At 35.8% G+C, this 18222-nt stretch overlaps 1 protein-coding gene across 1 annotated transcript in view; it reads right to left on the bottom strand.

The window, feature by feature from the left end:
• Positions 1–485: 485 nt before the first annotated feature.
• Positions 486–18222, bottom strand: part of LOC140145041 (uncharacterized) — a 37358-nt gene continuing 19621 nt past the window's right edge. The window contains 10 exon segments of the mRNA XM_072166833.1: positions 486–7366; positions 7914–8082; positions 8455–8606; positions 9937–10050; positions 11173–11291; positions 12178–12292; positions 13410–13502; positions 15015–15113; positions 16239–16415; positions 18014–18214. Coding sequence (XP_072022934.1) covers positions 7313–7366; positions 7914–8082; positions 8455–8606; positions 9937–10050; positions 11173–11291; positions 12178–12292; positions 13410–13502; positions 15015–15113; positions 16239–16415; positions 18014–18214 — 1293 coding nt within the window. The 3' untranslated portion in view covers positions 486–7312.

The raw sequence follows: 18222 nt of genomic DNA, 5'->3' as shown, positions 1-18222 counted from the left end.
CCCCTGTTTGCTATTGACAGTATTCCAGTTGAAATTCATACACCCCATGACCTTAATCTCCTATACAGGGAGTGTATATTTCAAATGGAGTTGGCCATTCAGGTAACCCTATTTGAAATTCACACTCCCTGTGTGAAAGATTAATGTGGTGCGTGGATTTTTAATTGGAATATAGCCCAATCTGTAGATTGGTGTTTTTAAAGGTCAGAAGCGGATCCAAAGTTGCATTTGTGACCTAATCTGTTCCACTCAGGCCGAAGTCCGAAATTTTGAAAATCGAGTAAGAGTTACTATCATTACTTGTTTTTTCTCCTCTCTTTTTGCCTATATCTCTGTTTCATATTTGCCGACTTTAGCCTGATTGGACCAGATCTGGTCACCTTGGGAAGCAGGTGTTTCAATGTAAACATCAAAACGTATGAGCACCTGGTAAATGCTTTCACTAGTTATATCATGACTATGGACACATAGTACAACACATTCACTTTTGATTTAAATATCTTGGTCATTTTAATTTTATTTCAGGAATAAAATAATGAACATAATAATGACATTTACACAATTTGTCTAAATGTGATCAAAACGTCACTACATTTGTTGACGCAAGTTTCATAGAGACACCCTGTATTGGGAGCTCCAAAAATGAAGGAATTTCGTTGAGTACAAATTACAAACTGAAGATATATGTGTTATTAAATATATTAAATGTGTTATGTATATAAAAATGCACTATGAGCTATTAACTTTTTTGTCACAAGATTTAAAGATTACCCGATGCCATAATCCCTAAATGGGAAAATTTAAATGTACAAACTTGTTTAAATTATTGAAATGTGTCAAGTCGACTTCTATTATGTAATATTACTGAGTAGGCAATTCTCTCATTAAGCTTCCACATTGTAGTTTAGAAAAATGATGTGAACATTATGATCTTACAATTGAATTAAGCGACGTTATAAATTGATCCCCTTAATATGTAAGCCATAATATACTATTTTGGTCATAATTGAATTTGTTATTCTTAGCTAACTGTTGGGAAGATTGTCTGGTCACTTAAAATAAAATAATAAAGTTAAAGGAAACAAACCCCACTTACTATATTGGCTGCTTAACTGTGGTGTCCTATTGGGGATATAATGTCTTAATTAAGATCAAAAGTGCTCTGTTGCCCTACAGACACAATGAATTTGGCTGATTCCAATCAAGTCTAAGATGTGACAAATAATGCTAAAACATAAGATTTGATTAATTGAAACAATTGTACGTTATGGCTTTATTACAACATCATATCATGTCATTATAACACTGTGGTTCCTGGGTAAAATACATTTCAACACAAACAGAAAAAGTCTACACTCTTTTGAGTCGTCTTAATTCTAAACATGATTAATCAAATTTGTGAAGAATTTTGTTACCTGTACAGGTCGAGTCAAAAAAATGCAATGGAGCAAAGAATCAATATTTATGTAAGAACCACGTTGAATTTTCCCATTATTGAAAGTTTCCAAAAATGCCACTCAATAGTCACCTTCTGAGACAAAATGGATCTGAATCACAAGTACCGTTTAATTTTTATGAGTCCTTTCGCTGCGCGATACTCAATTTCAATATTTGTCCACAAGGTTCCATGTATTTTGAATGAGAGCACACGATGCACAATAAAGGCACCAGCTCTGAAACTGACTCTAACTTAAATAAGGTTGATTTTTATGTTATTTTAATTTCTTTTTTCTGTTCAAACAAACTTTCTAACATTACTGTAAGTCCTTCATACCTCACTCAATATGTCCAACTTACTGGATATTTTATCATTCATCCCACTTCAATTTGCGCGCATTTCATTTCAACATTTGAAAAAATCCGCCTACAAATTTGTATGTTTTTGACAGAGAATAATCATCTTTAAAGTAAAGGTAAAATGAAAATAACAACAAATAATGTTTCTGCTCCTTAAACAAGACCAAGGACAATAACACTTTGGGTGCTCCATTTTATTTCAATGTCAATAAGGTTAAGAAAATGGCAGTTGTTCCAAATCTACCTTACACAGAGTGGCTGACATTCAAATTTTAGATGTCTCTCTTGGACAAACATTAAAATTGGGTATCGCTATAAAATGTGTCATAAAAACAAAACGGTAAATGTTAATTCCTTGATTTTTCACACAAGGTCACTAATGGATATATCATTTATAAAATGTTTTAAAACATAAGAGGTTCAACTCGGTCCTTAAATAAAAATGGATTCTTTTCTCTATTGCACCTTTTTGACTCGCCCTGTATTTGATAAATTGGTATGATTTGAAAAGTTGCAATGTCTAGTTACTGTGTAGAAAGATAAGCTTCACGCAACTATTCAAATACCCCACCAATTTTTACAAAATCTTTAAAATCTGGACGATTTGGAATTCTTGTGTAGTATCAAAGTCAAACTAACAAACTTCTACATTCAAATTAATAAAAAAAAAATTTAAAAAGCGCAGTGATTTATAGTGCGCTACGCACAGGCACAACGCCTAGACATTGATCCACAAGCCTCAGCACACTTTACAGGTTGTCGCTGACCACTATGGCCCCACATCATTCCATAAACCATTAAACAACATTGCAGGGACTTTGCTGCTTCAAGAGCGCACACCCTAGACATTCCACAAATAACCATCGCAACCAGGATCAGCTCCCCGAGTTTCGTACGGGTTACAACGAGACAAATTAGCAGTGAGTTCCTTGTCCAGGGGATTTTCAAGCTAACTCAATTTTTCCACGAGAACATTGAAATTAATTTCAATGTTCTTAGTCAATCATGTTAAGAATTATTAACCACTCAAATAACATGTGGACTTTCTTTTCTGGTGTTTCTTTTCAAGACTAGGCTAATATACATATATTTTGAGAAGTATAGATAGATACATAAGTATGAGACAATCATAATTTGCCTCCTGTGAATGAAGGCTGTTGCAGCCACAATAATCATAAGTTCATCTTTATACAATGAAGCTAGACTATGTGATGTAACATCATATTGCATTGATATAAACTATGTACAAATAGGTAACTATATTAGGCCTAAAAATTGTTTGATTGGCATAACCGGACCGACCCTAAAAATAGGCCAGACCCTAGAGTTTTTTCTTCTTTTTTTTTTGCCAAAAAAATAAAAATTCCAAGGCCTTTATCATACGCAATTTACTGTTTAAAATGTGTGTTACGCCAATCAAACAATTTATTTAGGCCTTACAATGTATTTCAATTCATATCAGTATATAGCCAGGGCTGTTAAATGCCACACACACACTCATTTCAATTTGTGTATTAATTGAGAACAGGATTTATAATGGGTAATAGCATTTTACATTTTGCTCATGCACTGTATACACTTTATGAATGCACTATTTATAACCATTTTCAGGTATTACAATTCTGGTCTTATTGAAACCCTTCCCTCCTCCATCTGTTATGTCCTTCTTTCTTTCTTTCCCTCTCCACTTTTGTTTCTACCTTAGGCCTAGACTGGCACCCTCAATGGGCTAGTCCATTTAAAATCCACACTCCCCCTGTGGAAGATTTAGCTGAAGCTTTCCACAGAGGGAGTATGAGTTTTGAATAGAATAGATAATTGGGTAGATTCCATTTGCAATACTCACTCCAGTTGTGGAAGATATAATTATGTAAAGCCATAATACAGAGCGAATATGGGTTTCAAAATGATTAACCTTGACCAATTACATTTTAAAAACATACTCCCCCCATATTTCCACAATCTTCCACAGGGGTAGTGTGGAGCTTAAATGGAATAGCCCATTCATCAGCTTTCTGGGTTGACGACTGAGAACCTTATGTGTTAAAAAAGTGTCTGACTTCGGCGTGGTACCAAGGCTCCGTACACAGGCACCAATCAGTCACGCTATGGTGCACAATCAAAGTCACAAGAGAATATTTTTAACAAAAAATTGTTTGGCCAAAATTTTTTTTAATTAATTTTGAAAAATTAAAAAAAAAAACTAGGACCCTTTTTTATTTATTTTTAAAATTTTGTATACTTTTGTATGCTTTTGTATTCTTTAGACGAATAGTTTATCAGTTATGAGGCCAAAATGTTGCCATAATTCCAGGGTTAAGACCACCCTTATGGGATGAAGAGCCGACAAACAATTGAAAATTTTGACCTTTCATATTGAAGATATGGATTTTTTTCCCAAAACACACAAAAAAATTAGGTCTTTTTGGTTTTTTTTATCTTCAATATGAAAGGTCAAAATTTTTAATTGATCGTCGGCTTTTCCTCCCAGCTACATACACTTTAAGAATACATCATTAGATTTATAAAATTTACCTCGAGGACTGTTATATATCAAAAATTTTAAAAATATCACATTTTTATAATTTGTCATAAAATTTGTATTATATCGTGATTTTCAAAAAATTAAAATTATTTGATATCAGAAAGACGTCTGAGGTGCTCTCATATCCCATAAAAAATACTGTCGAAACGCTCAAAATGCTCATTCCAGATCCCTTAAGGAGTTTCCACTGTACAAAATGTATTTATTGTATTAAGTCTCAGGTAGGGCCTAATTGTTAGGGTCTGTAGGGTAACACCAATAATACAACAATTTTTCAGGCCTTGGTAACCTCATTATTGCACAATAACATAATAGTACTATCAATGTGTAAATTAATAAAGCCATGCTATCTCGGAGTCTTCTAAGTACCATGGAAGAAGGCTGTATTAGTGCATTTTTTACTTATTTAGATAGATCGGGTCAAATATGCCTTAGAAATATTATTCAGGTCTTTATCATCACATATTCAGGTTCAATATTTATTATTAATTTTTAAAGTACCGTATTCATTCCAATAAGCGCCCAGGGCGCTTAACAAAGTCATTTTGGGTGGGCGCTTATTATTACATTGTTTTTAGTCATCAATCACCGTCTGAAAGTATTTAGTTACTCACAGTTAGTGCGCCCTCACAAAGTGTGTCTATATAATTATTAAATTGACAATGTTTTTGAGGGCGCACTATAACTGTAAGTAAAGATGGCCGCCGCCGGAAAATACGATTTTGAGTTAGAAAATCCTCAAACTTGGCCTTTTAAAGGCATTTGCAGGTGGTTATTGTGAAGTATTTTTAATATCTATACATCTGCCCACTATGAAATAGCGTCATAATATAATTGGGGCACATTTTGGATACTTTTGATGCATGTAAATTCACTCGACAGGTAAGCTTACTGGAGGTATTTTGACAACATTGGATGGGCGGTTAATTATTTCATATTGTGTTTGTTGCAAAGTCGCTGGGTGGGCGCTTATTGGGGCATGGGCGGTTATTGGAACGAATACGGTACATCAAAAATTTTGTTAAGTTACATAATATTGCCACAAAAATGGAGTACCATATTCTTTCCATTAACCGCCCATGCCCCTATAAGTGCCCACCCTTTACAACAAGCAAACTGATATTAGTTTATTAACTGCCCATGCAAATCTGAATCATGGTCTGAAACAATGACACACTTAGATGAATATTTTGGGCCTTTTTTTACATCTTGTTGGCCTAAACAATGTAAAAAATAAGCGCCCATCCAAAACGAGTTCGTAAGCGCCCTGGGTGGTTAATAGAACGAATACAGTAATACAAATTTGCTATGTTGACACCAAAACACATATCTCAGATCACTTGTTCAAGTCTACTTTATTTGAAACTATGTTACACCCGTCATGAATATTTAGGTCTCTAACTCAAATTTTGCCTTGTTTCCATCGCCACACTTTTGAGTCAACTTACATTTACACACAAATCTTCAAAAGTTATATTCCATGGCTAACTTGGGGGAAATGAACAACTTTTGATGGCAAAATATTAATTATATTTTAAGGGTTTTACAGGGTTGTGCCATCAAAATTATGAATTTGCAAACACAAATATCACATTTCTTTAGGATAGCATTTCACAATAGAGTGCCAAATTCTGTTAATGGTGTGAAAGCCAGCGCAAATTAAAATAAATAATGAGTGAGGCCTGGGGCTTCATTAATTAAGGACCCCTTAATTTTCTTGTAGGACCTACAATTAAGGAAAATAATGTTGGCACACTGGGACACTAATTATAAATTGCCACCCTTCTCCCCAAATTCAATGTTAATGGAAGCACTTTTGACATTGGGTTCATCTCCCTAACACTGATTGAGGGAGAATGGGGGAGTAAAGGGGAAAGGGGAAGGTTTATACTTCTCATCAAACATAGTTATACTAATTTCACTGAACTAATAGAGTGGCAAGGTGTGCCAACAACATTTTTCCCCTTGATTGTAGGTGCAGGGACTCATTGTTGTTGGCCAGGAAAAAACCTATGTGTCATTGGCCCCTGAACATGTATAAAAGCAAAACCTCCCATGTAACCTATTGGCAGTCTTGTTTTAAACATGTTCAGGGGTCACAAGCATATACTAGGGTTTTCCTGTTCAACAACAATATAGAAGTGGGATACTGCATTGGGCTATTCCAGTTAAAATCCATACACCCGGGTGAAAACAAAATTAAATCTATACATGTATATACATGATGAGATGATAGTAATATTGTCATTTTGTTGAAACTATTCAATATTTTTGCATAGAATAACATGACTGGGTATGCACTTAATAAACCTATACTGATATCCATACCAATAAAATCTGGGTATATAATTTTGGTAGTAAATTGATTACAATAGATTTCTTTCAGAATTATCATTATTATTATAATCTTTTTCTTTAAACTTTTGACTAGAGCGTAATTTAAGAGTACATTGCATATTTACTGTGTTGAACTGCACTTGTCTCCAATTGGCTGCTGAGACGATATCTCACGATCTGTTACAGAGTGAAAATTTATGAATGAACTTTGCGCCACACGTTGTTAACCATGACTTTGTAACATCACAGTAGTACGCGCTCGTCAGAGGTTTACTGCAAAATATTATGCTATATAGCACTCTTTCTCTCATGCAATTAGTTAGTGATGTCAGTCTGCAACATCAAAATAGGCAATTCCAGTTGAAATCCATACACCCCCTATGGAAGATATGACCTTAATCTTCCCCACAGGGTGAATGAATTTCAAATGGATTTACCTGAATGGATGTCTCAGTTTGAGTTACAAGAAGAAATTGTCTGGAAAACAAACAAGTTATCCTTTGTTTTTTCTATTAACTCTATATTAGTGTTACCAACTGATTCCTTGCTGCGATATGTCACCCAAGTTTCACAATTTGTGATTGGTCAAATAGCAGCACTATTTCTGCCCAATAACAGGCTACTGAAAACGACTCATGGTCTCTCTCTTGGTGGTTTCCCTTGAAATGCAAGTTTCTGTTGTACTTCCTGTAGCAAAATAACAAACATAGAATCAAATTACACAAGGACTTGTGGTATATTTTCCATATTTATGAGTCAAAATAAATCTACTTTTTACTCAAAACAGCTGATTTTACAGATATTTCAGTCAAACTCAATACTTATAGTAAAGAACGCCTGATTTTACATGTATACAGCAAATAATTTTTTTTAATTCTCAAAAGGTCAGTCGAGCCCCACAGCAGCTAAAGGGAGTATCCCATCATGCATTGCAGTCTATCTGCTTGCTCCATAGCAAATGTATACAAAATATAAACAAGAGCCGCTTAGATATTGAGAGCTATGGATAGTTTCACAATACTTTAGAGATCATATTTTTTCAAACAAATGTCTAAGCTCCTCTGATATAAGCGAGTAATTGAAAGGTGAAGTGAGGAATTTTGTGTACACTTTCTATGGCATGTGCAGTTATATTATGGTACTGCAGAGCATGATGGGATACACCTATCAGCTGCTGTGGTTGAGCCCGCTGAAAAGGGGTTTTCATTCCCTAATAGCAATGATTAAAACTTACTGTTAGAAGTCTTTTCTTATAGAGTTGTTCTGGTTCACCTCCTACCCTCGCTGGTACAGCAATCTCATTACGTTTTAACACAATAGTTAACTCATTACAATCATATGTTTCCCCTGGGTCTATGAGGTTTTGGTTGATGAGACCTACTAGATATTCTGTGTAATGGATTCTGAAACATAAAATGAAAGTGAACAAAAACAAGAAATTGAGAGAATGAAACAAGATAGATAAATATAGTCGTGTCCACAGTATCCAAGGCCGAGTCTGAATCCCTGGTATCCAATATCTAATCCTTGACTGTTGAGACTGAGTCCTATCACAAATTTCATTCAGTGTTTAAGCCAACCTTTCACCTTAGAAATTCTTAATTATTAATAGAGGGTTTGACTTTCTCATTCAATATTTGCATAAAATGGCAGGTCTGAAGACTGTTCAATATCAGGGGAGGTTTAACTTTATTATTTTAACATGTGTGTCAGTCATATGGGCCCATGGGCATCAATCTTGGGGGAACTGGGGCTCTAATATAAATTTTGCTTACTTGCACAGTCCAGCATGCCCACCAATGGCTTCTCTTCCACAAGTGCCATCATTGAGGCCTTCTGGAGTCTCCTTCTGTTCCATGACACGACAGCCTCTTTGCTGTCCTTCCTGTCCTTGCGGTGGCTTAACATCGTATTTTATTCTGTGATTCTGCGCCAGTTAAAAAACAATTCAATATGAACTAAATTATTCATGGAAAAACAGAGGCAATATAAATAAACATAATTTTTCGCCAGGTTCCCCGTCGCAAATAATAAAGGCGATAAAGGAGACAAGCAGAAAAAGTGATCCTGCCCGGGAATTGAACCAGGACCTCAGGTTTGTAAACCTGAGGTCGTGCTTGTCTCGTTTATTTGCGACAAAGAACCTGGTGAAAATTATGTTTATTTAAATTATACATGTTTATTTCTATAAAATAATTGATGTTTTCCATAGGGGTGTATGGATTTCAATTAGAATAGCCAACTTCATATGTGACCCATCGCATCCAAAAACGGCAGTTGTCATCAAAAATGAACTTGTAAATATCTTTACCAAACTAAAGGACTATTTTTAAGCTTGAAAATGGCACCTCTTCCATTCATATCGCATGTAGAATGGCAATTGTAGTGACAAATACAGTTCAAATTTCTTATTTTCTTTATTTTTCGGGTCACATTTTCTTTATTATCTTTAAATGTGGGTTTCCGACAACTGCTGTGTTTTGATGTGATGGGTCACACATATGTTATACACATGACAGGCAAGATGCAGCATATCTGTTTCTTGGCAGTACTATAGAGTAATTGTAAATTTAGGGATTCAATCATGTTTCACCTTTGTTCATCACCGTTTAACAACAATGAGTCTCGTGGTTACAGACTGCCAGGGTCTTAGCTAGTAATTGAGGGTTGCCCGTCATTTGAATAAAATTGCCTGTCCTAATTTGACCTTTACCAGACATCTATAGCCCACTGGGGGTTCAAAGAGTTCAAATATGTGCTGATATGGCCTTGTTCTACAAATTTGGCCTACTAAAAAGGTCAATTAGCTTCTCAAAACATACAATTTATAATATAGCATCTGTCAAAGGCATTAATTTTGCCCGTCCCAGGAGCAAACTGGCCGTCTAAAATGATGGCCAGACGGGTGGCTAGCTAAGACCCTGAGACTGGCAGAACGCGAGTCATTAAATGGGGATGAACATTGAACAATGATGAAACATGATCAAATTCCTTTCAACAATGAAAACAAGCTCAAGAACATATAATTCACATGACTATATCATAAGGAATGTCAGTTATATAGTCATTTCCACACACTATTACAAGAAGATCTAGTGTGGCTGTTGATATCAATTATAAAGTACATAATAAGTTGTGTTTACACAATGTTAAGCCACTTCTTCCAAAATAATGAATGTAACATGTAAGCTTGTATATTATGCACAAGTTCCTGAAGCACATGTTCACAACTGTACATAAATTATGTAACAACTTACATCAAGTAGTTTCTGTAGTTGTTTGACATCCCAGTCTCGTAGATGAAACAGGCAGTCTCTTGGATGATGAGAATGGAGCCCTCTATTGGCACATGATGGGAACTTACCACACTCCTGGCAAATATAAACAAACAAGCATATTGGGTGCATTTATTACACATTTGGGTGTATTACTGTGACATTTGGGTGCATTTGCTGATATTTTGGGTGTATTACTAAGCCATTGGGGTGTATTTACAAGACTGAGACATTTTTTTTCTATATCTGAGACATTTGGGTATATTAATGAGACATTTGGGTGTATTTCTGAGACATTTGGGTGTATTTCTGAGATATTTGGGTGTATTTCTGAGATATTTGGGTGTACTGAAGAGATAGTTGGGTGCATTTCTTAAACATTTGGGTGTATTACTGAGTCATTTGGGTGTATTACTGAGATATTTAGGTGTATTACTGAAACATTTGGGTGTATTTCACAGATATTTCATTGTATTTCTGACATTTTGAGAGTATTTCTGAGACACTCCTGTCAAATAAGGAAACAAAGCATTTGGTTGTACATGCCCCTAACATGTAAATTGAGTTCCCCCCGGTGCTGTATTAATTTAAATGCCTTTCACCCTCACCTAATTAACATGAATATATAAAAATCAAGCTTTAGTTATGAATAATCAAAATGTGCAGCATATACTAATTTATTTTCTTTTTCCTCTTTCCCCTGCTAATAAGTGCCTCCAATTTTTTCAACTGAACTGTTCCATGCATGTTGTCAAAATAAATACAGTATGTATTAAATTTTGTTTTGCTTATTGTAAAATTGAAACATTATGTATAGGGCGCCACGTCATCACGCTGTGCGTTTCGTGGCATCCTCATCCTCTGTTTCTCATACTTTTGTCATTTAATTTAAAATGTTCCACACTGTTTTATACAACAAAATATTATTCTGTATTATGTTAACATGTATTTTGAATGGATGAAATAAACTGAACTGAAACATCCAATCACCGATTTTAACATATCCATGTGTGCAGCCATTGTTATCGTCTGTGTTTACAGAATTTGTAGAAATTCCCTTATTGTTTATGCAAAACGGTACCAGCAATATTTTTGATGCAAATTATCATTGTGAAAACCCCTCTAACTAACACCGCCATTTTGGAAAATGCACTACCGTGTGGCCGTTAATAAGAGGTTACGGTAGTTATACTTTTTGGTGATGCGTTTATAACTTACATTTCCTTGTTCAAATGGTTTATTGCAGCCACAGCAGAATTCAAACATACACTGTGTACACTTGAAATGCATACATCCACCTTTGGCGAGTTCATAACGCATCTTGCATTGAGGACACGCTGTGTTAGAAGAAAAGGGATAAATAGAATCATTTAGAAAAAGCATGTACAAGATCCCAGTAGAGTGGTTTATGATGCATACAAATAATATGATACGATCGATCCACAACATTTTATTTCAGCAAAAAGAACTATGCAAATGTGATTAAGTTAGCTGAGTCATTTATTGAGATATCACTAATAACAGAATTAAACTTCCTTTGTATTTTATTTTTTTGAACAACACTAAAATGCAATCATATCTCTGGCATTGTAAGTCCAAATAGTCAAGGGATTTTCAGACCAATAAGTTTCTCTTATCCTACTTTGAAAATCCAATGTCCATTCACCTTTTTTGGTAATCCTTCAAGCCTTGACGGGTAGACCTGTTGTCATTTAACCCCATGACAACTACCTGCCTATTGGTCAGAAAGGAGTTTTCATTATCAATTGGACCAATCAGCAACATTGTTAAAATAATTTCACCATGCAAAGAATGAAAAGGTGAATTTTTTGCAAAACTCCATTCTGATTGGTGATTAAAATGAAGATATCATGTAATTGACCAATCAGAGGCAATGTTAGATCGGCAGGTAGTGAGCAGCGGGTTAACATCAAGCCGATGTGCACATCGTTTAGCGAACATCGTTACTGTGCATTTGAAAGCTGTGCATGTGCAAATCGGCGTGACGACATCATGAGGTCTACCTGCAAAGGTTTAGGCGTGACGACATCATGAGGTCTACCTGCAAAGGTTTAGGCCAAAAACAATTAAATGTTTGCTTGCCCACATGGCCTCTTAAAGTGGAAGGGTCGGTAGGTCGGCTTTTAAAAAAAAAAAATTCATTTTCTCTCAAATACAGGAATCGGATACACCATGTGTGACCTTTAACCCTTGTGTACATACCTATACCATTCTCTTTGAGATGATATGCCACACCTTCAGCCTGCCTTTCTGGGTCATTGTCTTGTTTCCATTGTTCAAATTCTTGACATGTGATGTTTTCATGCTGGTCCATCCACTGTTGATTGAAATCAGAAAGAAAAGTATGACTCACAATAAGTACTATAATGGACAATTTTTTTCACTTACATGGCCGATGCTACCAATCTGATCATGGCCGCAAAAAGTATTGTTTTCTGACACATTTCATTTCTTTCACTCCTCATTTTTGCCTGCAATTCAATGGGCTAATCCAGTTGAAATCCATACACCCCCAATGAAAGACATGACCTTAATCTCAATAACCTACTTTGGCTTGATTAGATCACATGACACATATGTGATGCGATCAAGCAAAATCAGTCGGAACTCGGAAATATTAAATTTTCAGTTTCTTATAGGATAGTAAGAGGTATTTACAAAGCTGCATTTTGAAGAAAACCTCATTGAAATAGAGCAACAAGTTCTAAAGATATGGGGTATTAAAGAAATTCCAAAACAATAGGAAACAAAAGGAAATATATCCTTTGTTTATTATATCTCAAAATCAATATTTCCGAGTTCCGACTGATTTTGCTTGATCGCATCACATATGTGACATGATCAAGGGGAATGAGTCGGTTGTCGCTAATATTGTTTTTGAGAAAAACAGTGTTCAAATTCTTTTGTTTTATATTGTTTTCAGCCATTGATAAATTGCTCATAACTCGGTAACCAACTGTCCGATTGTGATGGGTTTTGCATCAAAATGTAGCATTTGTAAACTGCCAGAAAATGATGTAAAAACTTCTAATTGAAAATTGCAGACATGTGACTCATTCCTCTTGATTGTGTCACATATGAATCACAAGTATTGTAAAGCCTCATATTTTTGTGATATTAATTTTCAAGATTTGAACTGTTTGGAGCAGTTTCCCATTTCTTGTATTCCAGATTACAAACAGTTATACATTAAACAGGAAGCCCCGCTTGGCCAGATTGCCACAGAAGAACTGACTTTACACATGTTACTTTGATGACAGACAGAACAGAATTTACATGGATACATTTTAACCTTGACGAATTCCCAAAAGGAACTTTAAAAAAAAGTGGGGCTTCATCTTTAAAGCCCATGATGGTAACAAATATTTTCACTGCCTTTTAAATTTGTGTTTCTGAAATTTACCACAAAAGTTCCCACTACGAGAAATTCTTACCGGTTTCTTGCAGTTGAAGCAGGTTATTTTGCCGCATTCAGGACACCTCATCTTCCTTCTTTCTGGAGCTTCATTGATGAAACCATTACGACACTGTAGGGAAAATATATGAAAATTCAATTATGCAAAAAAAATGCAACCCTATTTTATCAGATTTTTGAGTCAATAGGAAGAGGGCAATACAAAGTTCCATTTTTTTTGGCAATTGACCTTTTCGGTAAATCCCATAAGCCTTTGCGAGTACACCTAAGAACTCGTCATTCTGCATCACGCTGCTCCGCGCCGATGCGCACATTGTTTATCAAACATCGTTACTGCGCATTGCAAGTCGGTGTGACGTCAAATGACGAGTTCTCAGGTGTACTCGCAAAGGATTATGGGATTTACCAAAAAGGTCAATCCACAGTATAACCAAAGATGTCAAAATCATCTATGACAGGGATCTGATCCTGATCTCATCATCATCCTAAAGCTGAATTTATACTCAATCGCTTTAGAAGAAAAGCGATTTTCACGCATGCTCATTGTTTACGTACATTTCCAGAGCGTCAAGCCGATCAATCGATTCAAATCGCGGAGGCAAAAACGATGTCGCTTTTGCAAGTTGAAGAAATCTCAACTTCCCTGCGATATCGCTTGACACGTGAATGCGTCAACCAATCATATACAACCAATTGGATCTATTATTTTGCTAATTAATTTATCTTTCTCGATTTTTAACTTTTGGTGATGAATTAATTCAAAACAATAATTATTGACAGCAACTGATGTTTAAAAAATGTATTTTGTGGCATTTAGAATATTTTAATTGTCGTCTGCAATCGCTATCGCCGTGATAAGTATAAATGCAAAAGCGACGGGCGATGCATCGCAAAATTCGGCGATTGCCCATCGCTTTTCAAAAGCGTTTAATCGCAATTGCTCGGCGATTGAGTATAAATTCAGCTTAAGCCATCATCGACCCACTGCAGGGTGAAGGCCTCTCCAAGGTGACGCCACTCTGATTTATTCCACATCTTTCTCATCCAGGTTACATCAAGAAATTTTGTAATTTCATCTCTCCATTTAACTTTCTGTCTTCCTGGGTGCCTAGTACCATTTTTATCCATTCTGTAACCAGTTTGGTCCATCATCCATCTGATGTTCTAGCTAGGTGACCAGCCCAAGACCACACCACTTCTTTTGTTTGACAGTCTGGATGACATCGGTGCTCATCAATGGAAGTTCGAGAACAATGTGTGTACAAATCAATAAAGTATGGAATGGAGCAAACTTTTAAATTGGCATCTTCCTTGGGTTTTTGGATTGTTTTGTCTTTATTTCCTGAAAAAATTCTACAAATGAGATCTTGTGCTGGTTCCAATTATGACACATCTAGCTTGTTTAGGATATACAGCGGTTGAACATAACTGGTACGGCTTATTTTTGTATATCATGTATTGAACCAATCATCTATGAGAAGATAAGACTAGTCGGTAGGACTGAGGGGAATTCAGGTAAACTAGCTGAGAGATCTATAAGCTCTATTCTGATTGGTTATTCAGATGATTATATCATGTATTAACCCAATCAGGAGGGGCTCTGTGCAAAGAAATTTTAACTTACGTGAGCACACCAGCGGAAGTTTTCCTCTTTCTGTAAATTCCAGTCTCTCAGTTTATGTTGGAATAAGGAATGGGTTTCTTCATCAAGTAACGTCCGCAACTACATGTATTAAGAAATTGTAAAATATAAACTTAAATTATTGATTCATTATTGGAAAAAGAATCCGGTATATACACCATCACTGCCATGCTTTGTTTTTGATGTGTTTTTTTTAATAAAAGATTTCCCAAATAAAAGATGAATAGTTTATTAAATGGAATATGCTTTAAAAACGAACTAAGCATATAATATTATGTCAAATATATTGACACAAGAATTAATTTATTGCAATATTTATTGAGCTCTTTAAATGATCCATGTTTAGTGTTGAGGTTAGGATTTGAAGAGTTCCATCGCAAAAACACAATCAGAATTTAACCAATTTGAGATATATGCAAATTAAGCTGCTAAAATATAAAGAAAATAATAATAAGAAAAAATATGTGCCCATACCTCAAAAAGTATACTTTGGAGTTTAATAAATGAGTTGTCATTTTATAAGCAGAATTTTCTACTGTATGATGGTGATCTTAACTCAAAAATGTCAGAAATGGCTTCATTTATAGTCAGGTTTTTATTTTTTTATTTTTTTACATTTTGTATTTTACCAATAGCACAATCTATTTTACCAATAGCACAATCTATGAAAATCCAATGTGTAAAATTGTCAGTGCTATTCAGGGATATAAATAAGCATTGCCGAAATAATAGAAAACAAAGATTTCAAGAGCAAAGTTAATTTTTGATACCCTATTTCCCCAGCAGTTAAGACTGATATATCATTTTAAAGCTTTTTGAATGAAGATTTCAACTGTGCAATAACCAAGATACTCAAGTTGCGACTTTACACTGAGTTTGTCCTGGATGGTCACTCAGTGGGGGACCCTGTGTATTAAGGGTAAGGCTACAGACTTAGGGTTAGCATTTTGGGTAACTGTTGGGATTAGGGTTAGGGCTCAATTTAGAGCTATGGTTTGGGGTTATGGTTTGTGTGTGGAAGATATTCTATTCACTGTGATGTAATAATCGAATAACTACCATAGCAATAGGGTAAAACAATTTTTGAATACATCAAACTTCACTAGTACGTTCACACGGTACCTCTACATTGAAAAATATCATACTGATCACTCACACAAAGATTAGTATCAGTGAAAAGAGCAGTATTCTACAGTGAATTCTTACCAAGCTATCTAGGAAGGTGAAGTATTCCGCCAGTTCTGTGACATCCTTAGCATCTGGCCTATTACAGGCAGGACATGTAGCGTGGATGATATTCCTTTGTTGAATGACAATCTTAAAATGATCTGCCAGGCATTCACTACATATGAGACAACCTGTACAGTGGGATAGGCTCATCAGCTACACAAAAGTGAGATAGATATATTATTAGAGTGTTGGTAAAAGAGGTAATTACATATTGTCATGGACCATCAAGCCAATGGTAGTTGACTATCAGCCCACATCCGTATAAACAGTCAGCGAAGTAACCTGCATCATGTACGTGGCTAAGCTTTTATCTTCACTCGGTCCTGCCAAGAGTCAAACCCACAATCATCTGTCTCGTGCTCAAAATGCGAGGGCGCTAGTGCATAGACCAAAAGAGGACTTCCCCATCTGGTCTGTGACACTAACACACTTCTACCTCGGTGATCCAAAGGCTCACCCTCATGCAGTATCCATTTGTTGAGTTTTTAATACCAGAAACACAGGGTTATCATCAACAATGTGTTTCATACCAGGTCAGGGACCACCAGTGCCAGCTTTTTTTGCCACTGACCACCCAGCTGATATTAATTTGACTCCCAGCCCACATCCGTATAATCATTCAGTGAAATAATCATATGTGGTCAAGCTTTTAGTTTTACTTGTTTTTGCTGAGACGCAAACCCATAATCTCATGATTAAAAGGTGACTGCGCTAGTGCATACACCAAACATCTTCTGATCTTCCCCGTCTGGTCTATGACACTAATGCACTCATACCTCGGTGACAATATATTTTCTTGCATGTTTATTGTTTGCTCACCAGTCATGTACTTTACACATCTTTATACAGTCATGTACTTGTGCAATAGGCTGTTTTAGTTGAAATCCATACACCCGCATGGACAACATGACCTTAATCTCCTACACATGGAGTGTGAATTCCAAATGGGGCTACCTGACTGGGTGTCTCCTTTTGAAATCTACACTCCTGTGTGGGAGATTAAGGTCACATCTAACTTTTCGCTTGCATATTTTTCAAGTTATCTTGTCATAAAAATCATGCAATGTCGTTAAAGTGAACTCTGAGAAATCAATGTTTTAGTAAAAAACTATCAAAATAATGCACAAAACATCCTTTTATTTTAAAATGGTAAGACTTTCACACTTGCAAAAGCTGTATCTGTTGCCTAGTCTTAATGTCTGCTAGTATGCCAAAATTCAAAATAATTTAAAAATCTGAGTGGCTTTTTGACTGCAAATCTTTGTTTTGTTTACACATGTTTGCTGGCATTTTAAACAACATACCAATACGTTGGACATATATGCAGGTTTGCGCCACATCACGCGACGCGATTCGCGCAACGTAATCAGAATATAACTCATATAATATTTACTTCAGCTGTCTTGAGCCATGTGATATTTTAGAGTTGGAAAGAGTACTAGTGAAATAATGAAAAAAATGGAAGGAAATAATTTATCCTTAAAACTGATCAAATGCAAGAATATGTCTTCTGGTCCGTTCATACTACGCTGCAATTGCATTGCGATGCGTTGCCGCACTGCATTGTACTGCAAAATACTGCATTTCTGTATTGCAATAAAGTTAAATACATTTCAACTGGAAATGTGATGTGTTGCAGTGAGTTGTGGCAAAAGAGTTGCGCCACCACATCACAACGCAATTGTGGCATAGTATGAACGGACCTTTAGGCCATGGAATAGCCCATTTTTCTGATTCATCAACAAACTTACTTGATTGTGAGGAAACTCCCCAAAACACACATGGCATTCCTTTTCCAAAAATTGTTTAGCACGCTCGTAGTCACCGCACTCACTCGCAGCTGTGATTGCATCATTGATGGCGTATTTCTCAGCAGCTATGAGACGAGCTGCAGTCCTGGTTCTTCCCCAACTACCGATGCCAAATTCGGCCAACAAAAGGCGAAGATAGCGCTGAATGA

This window comes from Amphiura filiformis, chromosome 2, assembly GCF_039555335.1.
Source record: "Amphiura filiformis chromosome 2, Afil_fr2py, whole genome shotgun sequence".
NCBI lineage: Eukaryota > Metazoa > Echinodermata > Ophiuroidea > Amphilepidida > Amphiuridae > Amphiura > Amphiura filiformis.
This window is presented reverse-complemented; position numbering and strand designations above follow the sequence as displayed.